Genomic DNA, 22780 nt, shown 5'->3' on the forward strand with positions numbered 1-22780 from the left:
ATATCAACACTTAACAAAATCAATCTCACTTTGTCTCTCGAAATTAATCTAAGCCTCCTAATGAATTTTGATCCATAAAGTAAAACATGCTAAACAAATAGATACATGTTTGAAGTTTGCTCTAGACAATATAGGTTGGAGATCCCAATAAGTAATAAAGGGAATTATTGTCTTTGTTTTTAAAATTAAGTATGGTGAGAGAAGAAAAAGCCAACTTGGATCGGAATTGGCAACAGCTTTTATCTTAACAAATCCCAAGGGTGAATGTTGTTTAGTTAAAACATGGCAAATCTACTCACCCTAAATATACGTAGCCTACACACATAGCCACCCTTTGGAACCCTAACACATAACATTTTACACTTTGTTAATAAACAATTTTTTTTCCCATTTAACTCAAATTTAATTAATAGATCTAACTACTTTCTCTTTAACAAGTTATAATTTGTTATTACATAACTACTTTCTCTTTAGACTGCATATATTATATTGTTTGAATGTATCATTTTTTGTATCCTAACTATATTAAATTAACGCTAAATGTTTGTGCATCCAAGTACCTGTTATCTTTCATTTATGTAAAAGAGCATAGTGTACGTGGGTGCATAACAAAAGGTTGGAAATGGTTGAGAAAAGCAATAGAATCTGCACCCTCTGAAAGGAGCAAATACACATATATAAGAGAGCATATAATAAAGTGATGATGTACATATATATATATATATATATATATATATATATATATTGGAAAATTTTCAAGTGTGACGTCGTACCAGTGTTTTAATGATTTTTAACCGTTGATTTTAATTATAAAAAATATATATAATATATATAATTAAGATTAATGGTTAAAAATTACTGATACATCGATACGACGGTACACTTGAAAATCTTCTATATATATGTGCCTCTGTGACTATCCTCAGTATATATATATACATATATATATATATATATATATATATATATATAACATAACAGAGAAGAGAGAGAAAGAGAAGGTAGGTGAAGGATGAAGCAGCCGGCCTAAGAAGGGTAGGTCTTAGAATTAAAGTATATAAGAGAGAGAGAGAGATAGATGTTTGTTATTGATAGAAAATGGCAGCATTTAATTAAACTAGTTATTAATTATTATTACTTGTGATTCTGTGTATGTTTCTAAAGCTAACGGTATTTAGAGATCAGATGGATGAATGCATAATATAGAAGCAGTGATGCAGAGAAATGAAACAGATAAACAACAAAAAGTGAAGGGATTGGGTCAGAGATTGCATAGTTTATATTTGTACATACACACACATATATCCATTGCTGTACAGCTTCATTCACACTAGTTTATGCTGCAGCCTTACCCTTTTATATAATTATTTAGTCACGAGGTGTGGATCAAAACCCGAAATTCATGTTGATTCAGTGACTAGTGACTACAATATAACACAACAACAGAATTTGATGTTACTTCTCCCACCCACCGCATCATCTTAAACATATAATAATATCATACCCTAATTTCTATAATTTAAAAATTTAGAGTTCACTCGCTAACAAAAATTTGTATAACGAGAATCTCGATATCTAATCAATTAATTAATTATTGCATGCATGTGCGATTCCGATCGTGTGGTCTCTTTCTGGTAAAAGAGCTATATATACTAGGTTGTAGGAATTGTTATTACTATTAGCCAGCTATATCTTAGACATGCATGCTTCTTAAAGTTTGAACTCCAAAGTAAAAACTGTGTGTGTATGAATGTGTGATGCAATGTTCAAATAAATCTTATTTATTTGGAATTTAGTTCATTATTATGTATTATGGTATAATATATATCTTGATATTTTAATTAGAATTTTTAAAAATGTCATTCAATTCTCTCATTTTAGCACATTAGTTTAAGCTCAGGTGAAGTGTAAACAACAAAATAAGGTTCAAATAATATTGTTGAGAGTTAAAATTCTTCTTTTTGTATGAAACCTTACTTACCAAAAAGCTACTTAAAATCAGTTGAGAAATTTTTAGAAAAAAAAAAGGGAAAAATATACTTTATTGTCCCAATATTTTTTAGAAATTTTCATTTATTTTTAATATTGTATCTTGCAATTTGTTTTAACCATGTTTTCAATTGGATTTGGATCCTCTAAAGTTTGAATTTCGCTTTAGAGAGTAAAATGTGATCTCTCACCATTTATTTTATAGGTGGGACTAAAATTAAATATGAAAGAGAAACTATTTAAGGGTAGAAAATCGCACTTTACTCTCTAAAGTAAAATTCAAACTTTAGAGGATACAAATTATTTTCAATTATGTATGTTTAAAAATATGTATTAACCAATATGTTTGTTGACATAATAACAAAGAGCTGATGTGTCATTGAAATGCATTCTAACCTTAAGTTAATTTATCAATATGTTTTGAAATGGTTAGATATATAATTATTTATGTAATTTTTTTTATTAATTTAAATTTTTAGAAATAATTTTATATTTGAGTATTAAAATTTTTATGATATAAAAGTCTAAAATTTAATTCTTGTTGAATCTAAAAGAAAGACAAAAAAAAAAGAGATTTTATGCAAAAAAAAAAAATTATGTGAAAATTTATACAAACTCATCAAGAGACTCTTGTTAGACTATATTTGTTTATATGTTTTTTTATTAATTTAAATTTTTGTTAAAAAAGATTTCATGATATAAATGAAAAACAATTTTTTTTCGATCTTTAAGTTGAAGTATTCGACCATAAATGAGAAGCAAAATTCAAGAATTCAAGAAATTTTTTTATTTTCTGTTCTCATTCCTCTATATTACTTTCATCATTTGTCTCTGAGTCATTCCTTTTCTCTTTTTTCTTTCCTTTTTTTTTTTATTCTTGCGTTGTTCCCTTCTTTGACTTGGAATTTTTTCTTATTGGATTTGTGCCCGCTACCCTATAGTAGACTTGCCTTAAAAACTGGCCAAAAATTTAAATATTTCATTACCAAAATTTTAGTTTTGCGCACAGTTATATACACATGATTTATTATAGTGTTTTAAAAATATTGTAATATAATTTTTATTTAAAAAATTTATTAAATAAAAAATATATTATCCTCATATTGCATTGAAGTTCAATTTGATCACTAACTAAGTATATTTCAATTTTGTCATGATTAATCATGATTGTCGCAATTAACCCCTCTACTCTATATCTTTGGTATGGTGCTAGAGTTAACCCGCCTCGGCAGTTAGGTTCCTAACTGTCTAGCTTTCTTTTGCCTTATGTCATATTCTATCCATTTTTTTTTTTTTTTGCTAAAAAGAAAAGAATGTATGCAAATTTTTAAAAATATTGAAGAGGAACAAATAATTAATTTCACAATAAATTAAATTAAAATTAAATTAAAATTTGTGTATAATTTATAACAAACAATTAAAATTTAGGTGTACTATTGTCCCCTTTTTACTATATAAGGTTCTGTGCCTCGGTATATATTATATTCAATTAAACATGGTACCTATATATTACCATTACGATTTTGAAAATTACATAAATTTTATACAAATTTAATTTTGCATATGTATGTTTGATATGTGAATTTATTAGTTTTACTTTTAGTTATCATAAATAATAGGCTAAAGATATAATTATTCATATATTTTTTTATTAATTTAAATTTTTTAAAGAGATAATTTTATGACAGATAATTTTTGTCATTTTAGGAGATAAATATGATAATCACAATCTCCTATACTAAATGACAAGGATTATAAGAGTAGAAAAAGAAATTATAAGGGTTAAAAGAGGTATTTTTATAACCTATTAAAAATTTTATATAGCTTGATTTCATGAGTTTGAAAAAATATTAATTTGCTATCACGTTTTACACGGTTTAAAATTAAAAGTCTAATAATTATTATAAATATAAAACAAGTTTTATCATTTAAGCTTGTTCTTAGAATAAGTTAGATATACTTAATTTCTATTGCTTGCTAGTTGCTACATCTAATTTAATTTTCAAGTTGTACTTTTTATAAGTTTATTTAACTTGGAAAGTGGTTGCCATTAAGTGATTCATGGTTATAGAGGTGCCTATATATTGATATCCCGGAGACTTCAAAGGGGGAGGGGGAGATGCTAAATTTAGGAACTCATTGCACTACATTAGAGTGGACATGCATTCCACTTGCCTTGTATAATAATTTATTATCCTTTTTTTTAAAAGCATTAATCATTTTATTGCACTGACCAAAATGAATAAGCTACAATAATATAGGTGATCCAGTATGTCTTGTTTCCATCCTTTTATTACTAGAGAGTTACTTAAATAAAGATGTCAAAAATATCTTTTTATAAAAATATTTTGTATAAAAATGTGTTTTATTTATTTAGCTACATTTTAAATAAAAACAACACTTTTATAACATATCAAAATATAATCCTTTAATTCATTATCCATGGAACAAAAAAATTTTTTTTATATAAAGACAATTATAAAATTTTCATTACAGTATCCACCTTATTATAATATTACTAACAAACTCATTCTCGCACCACCTTTCTTAAAATTTGAAACGTTTTTTACTTTTTGGCTATATTAAATTTGAGCATAATAGCAATGTTTTATGATCAAATACAAAATTTTCAAAGTGTGTAATTATAGCCATATCATATAAAACAATACTAGAATGTGATGCTAAAAAAAATTTAATTTTAGTCTCTGTTCTGAATAGCAATAGAAGAAGAGAAGAAAATAAAAAATTCAGAAGAAAATGAGAGAGAGAATGACGAATATTTAGTGATTGAATTGAATGAATATTCATGATAATATAAAAAATATTGTACACTATTTATAGTTACAAAAAAAAATAATTGAATTTTTCTAACAGAATTTCACTACTTCTCTAACAAAATTCTACTATACCACCAATGCTAACCAACGTGTCTATAACTGCACAATTTTAATAGAATTCATCTGCATTTCATTTTATTTTATCAACACCAGTTTTATTTCACTCCTGTAAATTGAAAGTACATGGTTTATGTAGATTAAGTAATTGGAGCTTGGACAAAAGGTTAGCAAAAGGTCCTGGACTAGGGGTTAAGTAAAAATATTAGCAGGCTAATCAGAAGAAGCAATGCGTTTCAAACTTGTAACACCCTCTTTAAACTTATTTTGAGCAACATAACAGTCTACTTTCACATTATGCTTGATTCTCTCATAGAAAACTGGGTTCAACGTAATGTACAAGGTAAACTTATTATCACAGTAAATGTCCACAGGCAAAGAAGGATGAATATGAAATTTATGCAGCAATTTTAGTAGCCAAAGAAGCTCACAAGTGCCATTGGCTAAGGCATGATATTCTGCTTTAGAGGATAATTGAGAGACGTAACTTATTTCATACTCTTCTAAGATATCAGTGTGGAATCAAGAAAGAAACAATAACCAGTTATAGATTTTCTTGTGTCTTTAACAAGCTCCCCAATCTGAATCAGTAAATCCTGAGAGGGTGAAAGAATTCTGAGAAGAGAAAAAAAAGTCCAACAGGTGGAGATTGTTTGAGATACTGAATCACTCGATAAGCAGCCTTCAAGTACACATCAGTCGAACACTCATGAACTGAAACAGGCACCCAACTGAATAACTCAGATCAAGTCTAGTATTTATCAAGTAAAGCAGCCTTCCAACCAGTCTACAATAAACTGAAGCATCAGATAGAGGTGTCCCTTGGTACCTAGACAATGAAGTGTATTCCATGGGTGTTGTTGCCGGTTTCACACCCAACAGACCACATCATTTATCAGATCCAGCGTATACTTTCTTTGATAGAGAGCAATTCCATCTTTGCTCCTTGTTACCTCCATCCCAATAAAGAATTTCAAAATCTCAAGATCCTTGATTTTAAACCTACTGTCCAAGAAGCTTTTAACATAATTGATTTCTAGGGGTGTGCATGGGTCGGGTGAAACTGGGTTTGATGTGACCTAGACCCGGCCCAAAATATATATCGGGCCTATTTGTTAGACCCAAACCCGGCTCTAGACCTGATGAAATCTATACACTTTCGAGCCACGATTATACCGGGTAAAAACTGGGCCATTAACATTATATTACCTTGATATCTTCTTGTAAGTTAGCATGTAAAAATATCCAAATTTCCAAGACTCCAACCATTATTTGACATGGTAAAGCATAACCATAATCAATACTAATATTGCCTAATAACACCAAATATTTAAATCAATACAAATAACACAAGATTATGCATTAGTCTAAAGTCTTATGCATTTTAAACATAAAACATTAACTTATAGTCTTATATATAATGACTAATAACACAAAATATTAATGTTTACAATACTTAAATTTCACATAATAATAGCCATCATCCATCACTAATAACACAAAATACTAATTGTGTATGATGACCGGGCCACTGAACCGATTTCGGGTGACTTGAGTTATGACCCGGACCCGACCCGAAACAATGACCAGGTCTATTTTTGAGACCTTTACCCGACCCTAAATCCGATGAAATCACACCAAATTAGCTCCTAAAGTATTCGGGATCGGGTCAGACCATGCACACCCCTATTGATTTCATCCAAGTCATTCCCAGCCAGAACAAGATCATTAAAATAGACAAGGATATCTGTGAATGTCATTAGAACAGACTTAGTGAACAAAGAATGATCATTCTTTGATTGATGAAATCCCAACTCTGCGAGGGTAATAGACAGATTAATATTTCATTGGCGGCTTGCTTGCTTCAAGCCATACAATGACCTATTAATCTTGCATTCCAAACTTGGGTCCAAACACTTTAATCCCTTAGACAGCTTCATATAAACATCTTCATGAAGATTCCCATGAAGAAAGCCTGTATTTACATCAAGTTGATGTAGATACCAACCTTTGGCAGTAGCCACTACGAGAAGCACTATCACAGTGCTCATCTTCACTACTGGGCTAAAGGTATCAATGTAACCCACACCTGGAATTTGTGTGAATTCTTATGCAACTAGCATGGATTTTTGTCTCTCAATAGTGCTGTTAGGATTGAATGTACGAAAAATTTATTTGCAGCCAACTGCATTCTTGTGAGGAGGCAAGACTGTAATGGTCCAAGTCTTGTTTAATTCAAGAGCTTCTAGTTTTGTATTAATAACCTTGCTCCAACAATCATGCATGACAACTTCAGAGTAATGTCTCGCGTCAGGGTGATTTATGAGTGCAAGAGTATAGGCCAGGTGTTTAAGGGAAAAAGATTAATATGACTAATGGTGGGATATAAGATACTTACATGTTGAGGATAGAGCAGCAGTGTGCTTGGAATCTCCATGTGAATTTACTGCAAAGTATTGATAGTCTCGCAATAGGAGGGTTGGTTTCTTGTCCATGTTATTCTTCTAAGCTCAATAACATAGCAGAATTTGGAACTTCCAATGGCAGAACTAGGATGAGATGCGCTAGGTGAAACTATAAATCATGCAAGGGTGAATTGGTTTTAGAAAAGGATGCAAGTGTGAAGGTTTGAAGTGGACCATCAGAAGCTGCAGTTGATGCAGTAGGTAAAATAGATTCAGAATGTTCCAAATCATGAAAGATAAAAAAAGGATCCATTTGTGAATGAGAACTAGAATCAGTGTTTTGTTCAATTGGTGAAAGTGTTGAATTATCAAAGACAATTTCAGTAGACAAAGATTGTTTAAATGGTAGAATCAATTCATACAACTCAGTGTTTCGGGAGAGAAAGATTTTCCTAGTTTTTAAATTCATGATTATACTCCCTTTGGTTTCAGGCTTATAGCCCAAGAAAACACACTTTCTAGACCTTGAAACTAATTTTTGTCTTCCATTAGTAAGTGTGCATGCGAAGGTTAAACAACTAAACACCTTTAAATGCATTAAATCTGGTTTTGAACTAAACATTTCTTTATAAGGAGTTTGATTTTTGAGAGTAGCACTAGGTAATCTATTCATGATGTGTACTGAATATTGTACTGCATATTGCCAGAAATATTTGGGTACATTTGAGTGAAAAAGAAGTGCTCGTGTTATATTCGATATGTGTTGATATTTCGTTTCCACAACACCATTTTGTTGTGGAGTCTCAACACAAGAGGTTTCATGGATGATTCCTTTTGAAAGGTAATAAGAATCCATTTTAAATTCAAAACTATTGTCACTTTGAATTCGATTAACATTTTTACCGAATTGAGTTTGAACTAATTGAATAAAATCATAAATCAATTTCATAGTTTCTGATTTTAATTTCATGCAGTATGTCTATGTGAATCTAGTTTTATCCTCTATAATGGTAAAAAAATACTTGTGTCTAGATGTGAAAATGATTAAAAGTGGTTCCCATATATCCATATGTAGCAAATCAAATATGTTTTCTGACTTTGTATTATTAATAGCAAATGGAAGTTCTTTTGTCTTGCATAATATCAAGAATCACATACATGAGAAGAATTAATACATTCTATGCATGGAAATGATTGTTTTAATATAATCATTTAGTATGAGGCAAATGGCCTAATCTAGAATGCCAAAGAAATCCTAAATCCTGAATTTTCTGTATACTGATTAAGGTACGTAAAGCTTTAATAGAGGGACAGAAAAATTGTTGAGGTGTTGCTTCAATCACATAGAAATCACCAATGACTTTAGCTTGTCCAATCATCCGATCCTCAAAGATAGAAGATCTTGTATCTCACAAGAAGAATTAGTGAATCTGGCTCCACAATGCAATGATTTTGTAAGTTTTGAAACCGAATCAAATTATATTTGAAGTGAGGTATGAAAAGAACATTGATAAAGTTCAAATTTGCTGTCAACTGCACAATTCCACAAATATTTGTAATTATTTTCGATCCATGAAGTATATTTACTAGAACTGGTTTAATATGTATGAAAGTCTTAAAAAAATCTTGGATGAAGCAAGCATGATCAGTGGTACCACTATCAAGAATCCAAGAGTTTGCAAAAAAATATGATGCACTAAGAATATGTTTACCTTTTGATTGAGTTAAGGTGACAGAAGAAGTGATGCGTTTGACATTATTTAAAGCTGTGATGGATGATTGCTGCAATAAAGACATTAAGGTATCCCTTTGGTCTTGAGTTGGAGCGAGATGAACTTTATTATTCCTTTTCTCATGACCAGAAAGAGCCATATCAACACCTGGATCTTCAATTTCACCTTTAGTGTTAATATGATTAGCTGATTTTCTATTTTCAGTATGCTAGAAATTCATTTTTCTTGTAACAATTGTTAATTAAATGTCCAATTCAGTTACAATAGGTATATTGCTTAGATGTATAACCTTTGTCAAAGGTTTTCTGCGAGTTACTGCCTTTGCCTGTGGTAGAATTGGACTTTTCTTTCCCTTTTCCTTTGGAGAAAGTAGACTGAGTTCCTTCTGAGAATTGCTGCACATCAAAACTATTTGTTACAATTTTCTTGTCCAACATATCAGAAGATAGTTGTCGTTGTTGTTGTGTCAGCATAGCCAAAATGGTGTTTGTATTTGGAAGAGGTCTCGGCAACATGATCTGAGACCTCATACCAGCATACCGCTCGTTTAATCCTCTCGAAAATTTCACAACATATTCATTTGAAGCATATTCTCTAGCAACTTTCAATCCATAATTACAATTACCTGAGCAAGATATACAGCTAGGAATGGCTCTAAGACTTTCAAATTTTTCTCAAATTGACTTTAATTGTGCAAAATAGGAAGTAATAGAGAGATAACCTTGTTTAGCAGCATAAAATTCTTTTTTCAAAGCAGCAACTCTGAAAACATCACCATGAGAGTATCGATTCTTCAAGTTTTTTCATAGATCCGCAGCTGAAGTGATCCACGTGACACTCTTTGCAACTTCTGGACTAAGAGACAGATTAATACAGAAAACGAGAAAATTGTTTCATCGATCACATGCTTCATACTTCGGTTCATGCTCCGCTGGTTTGATTATTGATCCATCAAGGATCTTTACTTTGTTCTTAGATATGAGAGCTCTCCACATATCATGAGACCACTGATAATAATTCTGAGGTATGAATTGGAGATGAATAAGTGTTGTTCGTAGACTTTCTACTGGATTCAAGAAATAAGGACTCAAAAGATCTTATATGAGCATCGCTTTAGGTGACTTGTTGAATTGTGCTTGAAACTGAGAGAATTGCTTTTTGAACGTTGTAAACCTTTCAAAATCTACAGCGGCTTCAGATCCATCATTTGGATTTGAGCTTTTTTCATCATTGTTTCTCATGGATTCAGCAAGCTTTGATACCATATAAAATGATACCAGAATGTGATGCTAAAGAAAATTGAATTACAGTCTCTGCTCTGAGTAGCAGCAGAAGAAGAGAAGAAAATTTAGAATTGAGAAGGGAAGGAGAGAGAGAATGATGAATATTCAGTGATTGATATGAATGAACATTCATAACAATATAAGGAATGTTATACACTATTTATAGTTATAAAAAGAAAAAAAATAAATAATCGAATTCCTCTAACATAATTCTATTACTCCTCCTCTAATAGAATTCCACTACACCATTAATGCTAACCAACATGTCTAGTTGTATAATTCTAACAGAATTCATTTGCATTGCATTTTAATTTATCAGCATCAGTATTTATTTTATATCATATAATAGCAATGGTCTATGATCAAATGCAAAGTCCTCAAGGTATGTGATTGTAGCGATATCATATTTTTGTTGGAGCATGGTTGTGATTAATCCATGGTCAATTCTCTTTGACTAATCTTTTTTTATAGTTTCTATTTTACCACATAAATTTATCTCCCACATAACCCATATCTACGAGACCTCCTCTATTGATGAAATTGTGGAATTGTTGAATTGAATGAGGAGTCTTATCTCTGTCACCTTCTTTTTTATTTGCTGGAAGTATGACGTTAAAATCACCTATGATCAGATACTTATCACCCATGATACATATTAAATTAAGTAGAGTTTCATACTATTCATTTCTATGGTATTCTGCGATATACATGTAGCACCTAGAACTTCTCATATAATCTGTTTTTCATGATCTAATACTGTGAACTGAGTTATGCTCTTTACTTTCACATCAGCACTGTTTTTTCATGCTAAGACTACTCCACTAGCCAATCCTCTTAGGTCTACACAATACACATAATTATAGACACATTCCTTTAACTTCCTCTCTACAAACGAGGTTTGATTTCTCGTTTTGCAAGGAAAAATCTCATCGAGGGAGTAGAATTTTCTAATCTCTTGTATATTGTAAATTAACAGAAATTTTTTCAAACCCTGATAGTTCCACATGAGCATCTTCATGGCTCGTGAGGTGCCTTTTGTGAGTAGGCACCTTTTGCCCATTCTTCATTAAAACTCACAATCATTCTCGGTCTTTTTCCTTAAACTCCATATTTTCTTGTTTCTTTTTTTGTTTCAGTTATCGGCAGCAACTTATCTATGCTATCATTTTTTCTTGTTAATTGTTTGAAATTTCTTTTTTTTACGTCTGCTTCCTTTACTCCCATCACTACCCACACTAAACAAACTCAACTCATTTGTCCCCTCTCACTCCTTTCCTCTATTTTTATACTTTTTTTGAAATTGAAAGATAGTTTGATGTAATGAATGTTTGAAATTGGTGTGTATTTTGGTTTGCGTTTAAATGGTAGTTACTATTTTTAGATTAGGTTGAGTGTTTTGATGAAAGGTTATTATTGGGTGTTAAGGATAATGGGTATTTTGGATATTATTTTGCTGGTTCTATAGTGGGGTAAAGTGCTTTGAGTTTGGTTGATGTTGCTAATTTAAGACCGAGAGTTGCGAAAAGCTTTTTAGTAAGCTAACTAGGGTTGTTTTTCATTGTATATGCGTTTTCTCCTTTCATTCCTTCATGGTTAAGATTATAATTTTCCTTATTTTTTACCCTCTCTCCATCCAATTTGGTCTATTTTTAGATTTTTTTCTCTATTTTATCTCCATTTGATGTTGTTGTGTTGACTCTTTTAGGTATTTACTACAATTTCTTGATGCATGGCCTATGAATCTACAGTAAATACAGTATTGGCCTAGTCTTTCGTATTGTAGAAAAATCTCAGAAACATATTTGTTGGGACTAGTTATTTTCATTACACCACTTCCGGTAGATAAAGCTGGATAGCAGCAGTTCCGCTCTAAGATAGGGCGTGACAAAATCCTTAGTGACAGATTTTAGAAAATGATAAAATAACTCTTGCTAATAAATATTTTGGCACAGATTGATTTTGCATAAGTTTAAAACGCTGCCAAAAATAAAGATAGGTTGACTTGTCATTCACAGCGGTTATATTAACCGCCACAAAATCTCACCGGCTAAGATAAATTATTTCTATTTTAACAACAAATTTGTAACTACCGCCAAATGATGTATTCCATTTTTTTTAAACTGAATTTTTTTATATACAATCAATTCTTTAAGTGTGTTGCTTGAATTTAATAAAATAAATAACAATCAATCAAACTAAAAAACAAAAATCAGAACAAAAATATATAGGCAAAACACAATATATATAACTTGATAGTTTGTCGAAGGGTTTTTGTTATATCAAGTTAACTCTAACCTTTATTATTCTATCCTATCTTCCTTTCATCACACACCTACCAGCATCAATTATTTCTCCCAATCTTTCACCAATCTTCTTGGCCGTCTCCTTATTTTACAGTATTTAGGGATATCCTACATTTGTACTCAAACTAAAATTATGGTATAATCTCCTTCTTCAATTTTGTCTAAGGGCTCCAGATTGCATTGAAGGTTGCCTCTATAATTCCTATGTTAAAACTTCTATCTGCCATTAATCTGCCAATGAGACTCCTTAAGCAATTAACCACACCCGATCGGATGTCCTCCTCCTCTAAAACCACCACTTCCTCCTTGTCATTACTAAATACTTCATGATACACTGTTGTTGAAAATTTGGCTTTCTCACTCAAAATTTGGCGACTCTCGCTGAAATTCGGATGCTCTCGCACACAATGACGAAGAATGACACTAAAACCTAGTAGCTAGGGTACACTTATATAATACAAATTTATTATTCTTCTTGCAGCATTAAAATTTACTTATATGATATGATACTTCAAACAACCCATGCACGCATATATACATTTTCATGTCATATAGGTAGTAGTACTTCAAAATTGTTTGTAAAACACAATATAGAGTTAGCTAGCGATCGTGTTTATATTACTAATAGTCTTTAATATTTATACATGATGATACCAATAAATAAATAAATAAATAAAAGCACTCTATTTCTATGTTAGCTATGAATAAATTAAATGAATTATGTACTGTCAATATTATCTATATGTAATTTTGTCTCATTATAATCAATTTATTTCTAAATACTAACATAGGGACCATAATAGAGAGAGGCTAAAGTCTCAATTGCAGTTTCTGTTTGTGTATATGTGTTGGCGATGGTGTGCTAATTAAATGTGTATATATTAGGTCTAGCTGCGCCGGCCTGCACATTCTTATTAAGACTCAATTAATTTAACTTCCTCTCTCATTCCTTTAATTTTTCATGGAATATACTAATACAAATAATATATATATATAACGTGCATAATGTACCAAAATGCACATAATAATTGACTTAAAAAGCTATGGTTTGTAAAGTGTGCTCCCTTAAGAACAAACACATAATAATTAATCTATATGCTTAAATTGAATTATTCTAAGTTCAATAAAATTTGAAAGTTATTAACTTCAAAAGAAAGGAAAAAAAAAGCGCACAATATAATATTTTTGTAGTTTATAGCATGTTAATCCTCCACACATAATATGATTAAAAAAAAAATTGTGGCAGAAGTGTTGCTTCATCATAATTTAGCTAGATGTGTTACTTTAAAGATGGTTTTTACAAAAAGGATTTTTAATGTTAGAATCTTTTTGAAGCTTCTAATTTTACAATTTAATATTATATTCATAAAATTTGTAATACTTAACCTTGAGAGTAACTTAATAATGATAATAATTTAATGTCATCATTTAGAGTGTAAATATCTATAGGTGGATGGTCTAATAATATTAAATTAAATAAATTCTGATATTATATTAAAATTAACATTGAGTGAGTCTAATTTAATTCTAAAAATTAATTTATAAGGTGAGAAATATCTCACACTTATAAATTATATAAAGACCTTACTTTTAATAGATATGAAACTTATTATAATAATATGGTATTATAAGTCCAATACTTTTAATTATCATCTTACAATGAGTGCAATATAAATAATAATTAAAAAAAATCCCTGCATGCTAAACTGGAATTCAAGTTGTTGGCAAACAAGCCCCACATAGGCCCAAGAAAAGGGGAAAGTATCCTTGTGCTTGATATGAAGAGAATACACACAACAAATTAAAGGAATACACATAACATATGGTCCTCCTTGTAATCTTAGACTCATTTTAGATGATAAAGTAGAGGAATTTATAATTTCTATTTTGTAATTTTTCTTGCCTTTGGGCTTTAAGCCTCATGTGTTTACCAAAAAAAAAGAATGATATGTTCATAAAATCTGTAACTTTTGCATACATGCAAATCATGATGGAAAATTTTCTAATGTATCACAAGAAATTACAAGAATAAGAGAGCATAAATCACTACTCTAGACTCACCAAATATATATATACACCTACTAATAAATTAAACTCTTACTCTTGTACGAACAAGAACAAGAATGTTGGTGTGATTATAGAAATACACTACGGTCTCATCAAAATTATGCAAATAAGAAGAGTTATATAAAAACATTAATGATGACGGCATATATAAAAATTGTATTAGCATGTAAGATGGGCTTTTTTTTAAACTATTTCATGAGTGAATGAGGTAATCAACTTATGACTTGATAAAAAAAAATTATTATTATTAAAAAATATCTGAGTTAAAGGAAAAACTGTGATCTGAGGAACTTCTGCAATGTGATCATGATTGTATTTTCAAAATAATTATTATCGTTATGATAAAACCTAATAACCGGCCTAATCATAGAAATAATTACACTATTTATTAGTACGTACTTTAGACCAAGTCTACTATATGACGATAAGTTTTTTTGAAACAGAAGAAATTTAATTTCGTATGAAAACAACACCAAACTTATAAATGATTATTAGTTGCTATGCAATTTCTCTCAAACCCTCGTTCGGGTAAAAAAAAAAAAAAAATACTGCCATAATCTTTATGAGTAAAAAAAATATTCCATATTTTTTATGCCCTATGGTCTTTATTAGTTATTAGAGCAATGCTTGTTAATAAATGCAAATTCTCTTAAAAAATATTTAACTCATCAATCATTTATCTAATACAAGGAATTAGGTGGTACATAAATACTTTAGCTATATATATATCTTCTTGATCACAAGATTTGATTATTATGGGGTTATATTATTATTTTCTAACGCTAGATAGGCCCATATGCTCCCCTTGGTACTTTTATCTAGCATCATTGATAACATTCCTATCCTAATTCAACACATACTTTATTTTTGTAGAAACTAGAAAAAATAAAAGGTCAGCTCCTGCAATAATTGAATTGAACACATATACTTATTTATTCTTTCTGTTTATCTACGGAAATTAAAAGAAAAATATATAACTCATGAGTTAAAATACAAGAAAAAAAAACATCAAATATAAATTCATATATATGTATTTTAATTTACCAAGCAGGGTGAAGCTGTTACTCATCATCATAATATAACGAGGAAATTAATTAAAGAGGAGACCAAAATAATACCAAAAATGGAGAAAGGAAGCAGTAGTTGCTTGCAAATTAAGAAAAACCTAAAAATAGAAATGAGGCAGGAAACTTGCCAAGCCCAACAAAAATAGATGAGAAGATAAAGCATAGAAAAAAATTATAGTAAGAAAAATAAATTTCCCAATTCTACTTATTGGATGTGGTACGAGTTGATACACTCTTTTATTATTCCACTTGGTATGTATGTCTTCATATATATTATATTTTTTGAAAATATCAAATATTATTGACATTTATTTTTTTTTTTTTTTGGTTTCCCACGGTATCCCCCAACCCGGCAGGTCAAGGACTAATCCGTCGCGGTACTGAGCTCCATTTAAGGGTTTGCCGCTGGCCAATGGGTTGCTGCATGCACAAGGCGGGATTCGAACCCCCGACACTTGCTTAAGCGGACTAGTGTATTATTGACATTTATATAAAAATACGATTGTTATTAATTGATTATGTATTTCAATTATTTTTAATTAATAAAATAAAAATATATATTTAATTGTTAAAAAATGCTAGTGTATTTATTATAAAAGATATGAATATAATATGCTTAATATTTTTTTTAATGGTTGAAAAATACTTATGTTTTATATATATAAAAGGAGGATCCATTTGCATAAGTTAAAAAGAATTAGTATAAATAGTAAATATTATTAATTAATATATTTAATAAAAAAATGAAATGAGTACATAATTAGTGAGAGCAGATTAAATTAAAAGAAAAAAAAGGAGTTAATGATGTGAGGAGAGATCCAAAAAAAAATGTTATAATAATAAGGGAAGTCTGGTTTTAGAGCAGAGGCATGAATAATTTCGAAGAGTCTCCATCTCTGAAGAAGGTCCAAAAAACAATCAAACACAACCAACACCATTTCCAAACCATCTTTGATCTTTCCCCAACACAAAAACACACACTCTCAGTTCTTCACTCCCTCACTCTGCGCGGGAACTTCTGTCTTTTTCTCTCTTTCTCTTTTCTATTATTCATTTCTTAAATTCCCAAACAACATAATCAGTTAAGCACACATATACATACAGCATTAAATGAACTATTTTATTAATAAATTTTCTAAACGTGTTTGTTAAAAATATAAAAAAAAATGAATTTTAATACATTTAGTATTATCGAATACTTTCAAAAACTATATATCTTTATAAAAATTTTATTCTTATAATTTTAACAAGTTTCTTTAATATAGATTATGAATAAAAAATGATAATAAGTAATTGAATTTTTATTGCTAAAATAATAAAATTATTTATTAAATTCAATTAATTATAAATAAAATTTTTATAAACAGAAAATACATAAATTTGGCAGGAAGAGTTTTTTACAAAAGTTAAGTTTATAAATAATTAAATTTAATAAAAAGTTTAATTATTTTTATTATAAAAAATTAAGAAGCTATAATAAAATTGAAGGAAGATGTGTTAAAATTGTTTAGAGCCGCGTTTTTCAGAAGCAGTACAATCATGACACCCCTCTCTAATCATGCACTTACACCTCTCTCTCTCTCTCTCTATATCTCTTTTCACTTTTTCTTCTGTTTCTGCCTCTTCCCAACTTGTCAATATGACACATCAAAGAGCAAAATAACAACGGTGCTGGTGCCTTCATTCAAATTAATTAATTAAAAACAATAAATGAAGTTGCAAGAAAAACAATAATAATAAGAAAAAGAAATTAAAACAAAGTGAAGAGTCTTATTCAGGGCAGTTCCCACACACTCTCTTGACTTTTTAGTATTTTCTCCTTTCTGTTGCTACTTTTCATCGTTTCGGATGTTTGCTTTTGCTTGCTGTGATCCTCTTCTCTTTGTGACTTTCCCTTTTCAAGATCATGCCACCAATAACAATAACAACATCAACATTTTACATTTACATTTTACCCCCATTCAAAACCCTTTTCAGACAAACAACAATTGCTATCACAACTACAAGTACAAAACCTCTTCCCTCAATCAAATCAATAACCCACACTTCATTTCCATTCTACCTAGCTAGTTCAACTCCAACAATGCTTCCTCCTTCTTCTTCTTCTGGTTCATTCCTCATCTAATTCTCTTCATCCATTCCATTCCATTCCATTCTCCCAAGAAAAAAAACAAAGACTTGTTTTTTTTTTTTTAATTTTTTAGCTGGGCCCATTTGACTATAATGGGTGATAAGGGAGACTCATCCAAGAAACAACCACAACAATCTCACCACCCTAAACAGCAGCAGCAACAACAGCAGCAGCAGCAGATTTCATCTTCTCCAAAATCCCTACCACAAGCTTCTGCTGAGGAACCAATATCAGAAACAAGGACAATCCATCACCAACAGCAACAGTCACCAGTTGTTGTTGTGAGTGGAGCAACTCCATTCATCTCATCAAGCCCTCTCTATGTCTCAAGTGGTGCAAGTTCTTCACCCTTTGAGCAGCAACAACAGCAACAATTTGAGGCACTGAATGTTAAGAGGCCAAGGTACAGTACTGGACAATGGAAGCTTCTTCCATCACCATCCTCACAGCAGCATCAGAAACAGATGGCGGCCATGCTCCCAAGCGAATCAAGCCCTTCACCATCAGCAAATCCACCACAACCCTTACAAACATATGCTGCTGCTGCAGCAGCAGCAGCTGCATCATCTTCATCAGACACAGCATCATCTCCAAGTCACTCACCTATGCCTTTGCTCTCAGGTGGTTCTGGCCATGAAGGGAGCAAGCCAACATCAGAAGGAGAACAACCACCACAGCAACTTCATCACCAGCAACTAAGAAAAGGGAAGTATGTGAGTCCAGTTTGGAAGCCTAATGAGATGCTATGGCTTGCAAGGGCATGGAAAGCACAGTACCAAGGTGGTGGTTCTGATGGTTCATCTTCAAGAACAGAACAACAGCAAGAATTGGGAGGAATGAGTAGAGGGAAAACTAGGGCTGACAAAGATAGAGAAGTAGCTGAGTTTCTTCAGAGGCATGGGGTCAGCAGAGATGCTAAGACAGCAGGGACCAAATGGGATAACATGTTAGGTGAATTCAGGAAAGTGTATGAATGGGAGAGAGGTGGTGAGAGAGAACAAGTTGGAAAGAGCTACTTTAGGCTCTCACCATATGAGAGGAAGCTTCATAGGTTGCCAGCTTCCTTTGATGAGGAGGTTTTTGAGGAGCTTTCACAGTTCATGGGGTCCAGAATGAGGTCCTCCTCTCATGGTGGCGGCAGAGGTGTAGATGATGGTAGGACAGCATCACATGCTGCTGTTGCTACAGTGAGACCTCTGCCACTGCCTCCACCTAGGCCTTTCAAGGATGATGATCTTCCTCTCTCAGGTTTGCACAGTAAAAAGCTATCAAAAATTAAATCTTCATTGTATTATTGAAATGGGAAACGAAAATATATGTTCATAACAACAATAATAATAACGATAATAATAATAATAATAATAAAATGAACTTTCAATGCAGCAGTTGAATAATTCTCCTAAGGTTTTCTTTCTGTTCTACTATTTATTTTATTTTTTTGTTTAATTTTGTTCCCTTTTATGGAATGAACAGTGGTTTAGGAATACTTACAAACAGTTGAAGGGCACGTAATATTCACTGTGATTCTCTGACTGCCACAACCACCACTACTGTTCTTTCTTCTCATCCTTCTAGAAAAGAATGTGTGCTTTTACAAGGGGATTTTGTTTGGAAGATGATGAAAACGAAAGCAAAGTTTTAAACTTTCTAACAACCCATATCTCACTTTGTGTCATTCTTCTTTTGCAGCCAGGACAACAAAGCAATTGGGTGGTAATGAAGCTTTCTTTCATGGTCCCAACAGAGGTAGCTTATTAGGGTTGGACCCTCATCAGCATAATGTATTGGACATTCAAGGTGCTTCATCTTCTTCATCTTCCAGAGAGCTGAGAAGAATTGGGAAGATAAGGATGACATGGGAAGAATGTGTGAGCCTTTGGGCTGAAGAAGGTGAAGTTCATAGAGGGAGAGTGAGGGTTCAAGCTTCAAGCTTTTTGAATGCTGATGAACTCACTTACTTCGATGAATCCATGGTTCCATGTCTCATGGAGTCCTTCGAAGATGGTCCCCTAAGAGGCTATTCGGTTGATAGATTTGTTTCAGGTCAGCAAGTCAAAGTTTTTGGGAGAAGAAAATCGTCTTCGGCTTCGTCACCTCCTTCTTCTGGTAATTAACAACCTTAATAACTAATCATTTTGATTTGTTCTATGATGTTTCAATAATGCATCATCAACATACAGGTTTTAACGAAAGACTTCAATTTCCATCCAAATCACCTTCCATAAGATGTGAGTTTTTTTATTTTAGTATTTACTTTTTGTTTTTGACCTTATTTCTTTTCATTAGCCTTTCTAATTTCTCATTTGATGTGATGATGAACAACTGGGACAAGAAAACCTTTTTTTTGGGATAAGTTTATTATTCTTTAAAAAATGTTTTGTAATATTCATTTCTAAATACATTCTTTTTTAATTATTAATGATTGTTCAATTGAGTATTTCATATCTCATATATTTTCTCTAGCTAAAAGTATATTCAATATATACAGTAAAAAGGATATAGAGGACACACCTGCATGTTATTCTTTTAGATTCAAAATAGTTTACATTCAAAATCTTGATGAAGGTCTTTTACTTATGAAGTAATATAATTTCATATATAGGGAGCACACATGTTATTAACCAATTTATTCTAGTCTATCATTGAATGAGAAATCAGAAGTCTATGTTGTAAGTTTTGTGAACCTGTGTCATATCTTCTCTTTTTGTAAATAAAATGAATTTAATTAAAAAATCAAACAAAAAAATATAAACTAGTTCTAAAAAAGCAAAATGTACATTTAAACATGCACTAAAAGGTAGGATAAGTATATTTTTCTCAAAATTTATAATAACAGATTGAAGATTGAAATGGAGGATGGAATTGATGATGCATAACACAATCCTATTTAGATAAGTACAATAAGTGATTGACTTTACATGCACTTATAGAGAGAGAATAATAGTTGAATATGATTTGGGTTGGTGATGCAGCAGCGAATACTACAACAACAGTAGAGTTTAGGGACCCAAGTGAATACTACGTGGAATGTTTGCAACAGAGAATAATGTCATCACTACAACAACACTCACTTCCAACCTTATTCGAATTGAAACGCTACTTGCAAGAGCCACCTCCACAAGACTTACGCTTCCCACTCCGTAAACAGGTTTACGACGACTTACCACCTTCCAAAGACCTCTTCTTCGCTCCTTCAACTCACCCGCCTTTCTTGGATTCTAGAACCTTCCTCTACGACGTCGTTTCCCCTCTCATCAGATCCAACAACCCTACCATTCTCCCGTCTTCTAGAGACTCGTTCATTCCCCTTTGGGACCATTGCATTAACTCAATTCTTTCCTTCTTCTGCAACCAAGATTTCATTCTAATCAGAAAGCCAACATATACTACTACTACTAGTTCTACTGCGTTGCAAGATCAATGGCCGAACGTTACTGGTTTCGTTAACAACTATTGCTTATGGCGAGGGGAAGAAACTGATCAACTACGAGAGGGACAACAAGATCCGTCTTCCACCATTGTTGAGAAGCTTCTGTGGACCTACGCGGATCTACCTTACATTCTCGGCTACTACGCCATTGGAACCAAGGTAACACTCTGCGCGCTAAGTAGGTCAACGCAATCAGACCAAGGAGAAACGAGAATTGTACGAACGGATCTACAACAACTTAACCTAACTACACCTACAGAACGAATCAAAGCTTTGGTTCCGTGTTTCAGAATCGCTACACTGTTACCGTTACTGAGCAAGATCTGTAACAACAGCAAGGGACTCGGGATCTTCACGTATAGCGATTTCGAGAGATTTGACCACGGAAACGGCGTCGTAACGGAGATGACGCCGAACACGTGCACTAGAATGTTCTCCGATAAGAGAAAATGGCTGGCGGCGAAGGAGGTTTACGAGATCTTGAAACACCGAATCCCTCACGCGGAGACTCTGGTTCAGTGTTGCGAAAACGACATGAGTTTAGTGTTCAAGCCGAGAGGTTGCAGAACGAAGCCTTCAAACTGCGAGGAGTTAGTTGAGGCGTTGAAGTGCGTGACGAAAGCTCTGGTGGCGCTGCACGACTTGTCGTTTATGCATAGGGATTTGGGATGGGAGAAAGTGTTGAGGAGGAGTGATAGTAGGGAGAGGGAGAGTGAGTGGTTTGTGTGTGGGTTTGAGGAGGCGAGTGGGGCTCCGGAGCTGAACAGGCGCGTGAGAGTTGGGATGGAGGGGGAGTGGGCGCCGGAAATGGAGAGAGGTTTGCATTCCGTTAAAGTGGATGTGTGGGGGGTTGGGTGGTTGATAAGGACCTGTGGTTTGGTGGTTCCCAAAATGGTGAAGGAGTTGGAGAGGATGTGTATGGAGAATAATCCCGAGCATCGGCCTACGGCGGCTGACTGTTATCACCACCTGCTTCAGCTTCAGTCTTCTCTCTCTCACCACCAACCGCCTCCTGCTGCCGCTCATTTGATGTGATTCATTCATTTTCACTCATCAACTCACTTCTATTCTTCTTTGTCATTATGCATCTATTTTTCATTGTTTTTTCCTCCTCTTTTTTTAAACATTAGGATAGTTTGTGTTTTATTTTTTAAAAATAATAATATCATTTTTATGCATTTTTAATGATGCATGATTTTTCGGATTATTTAATAATCTATTGCGGTTCTTCATTATTTGTTACAATTAATTTTTACTTTATTTTATATATATATATATATGTAGTCGCAAGAATTCGCCCATAATAATTGTGTTTTTCATTGCATAATTTTAGTTAAGTTTTTAATGTTAAATTATATGATATTTGATAGTCCAATTTATATAGATGTATAATACATCTTTGTATTGATGCTGTTTTATTAATTTTAAAATATATATTATAATATTTTTATAAGTTCTTAAATTTTTTATTCATGTTG

At 32.0% G+C, this 22780-nt stretch overlaps 1 protein-coding gene across 1 annotated transcript; it reads left to right on the forward strand.

Moving 5' to 3' along the window:
* The first annotated feature begins 17835 nt into the window (after positions 1-17835).
* Positions 17836-22508, forward strand: LOC112804001 (uncharacterized). Its single transcript, XM_072236559.1, has 4 exons — positions 17836-19120; positions 19562-19978; positions 20053-20100; positions 20845-22508. Exons 1-4 carry the CDS (start codon positions 17965-17967, stop codon positions 22335-22337), a joined length of 3114 nt encoding a protein of 1037 aa, XP_072092660.1. The 5' UTR covers positions 17836-17964; the 3' UTR covers positions 22338-22508.
* The last annotated feature ends 272 nt before the right edge of the window (positions 22509-22780 follow it).

The sequence above is a fragment of the Arachis hypogaea genome, chromosome 5, assembly GCF_003086295.3.
Source record: "Arachis hypogaea cultivar Tifrunner chromosome 5, arahy.Tifrunner.gnm2.J5K5, whole genome shotgun sequence".
NCBI lineage: Eukaryota > Viridiplantae > Streptophyta > Magnoliopsida > Fabales > Fabaceae > Arachis > Arachis hypogaea.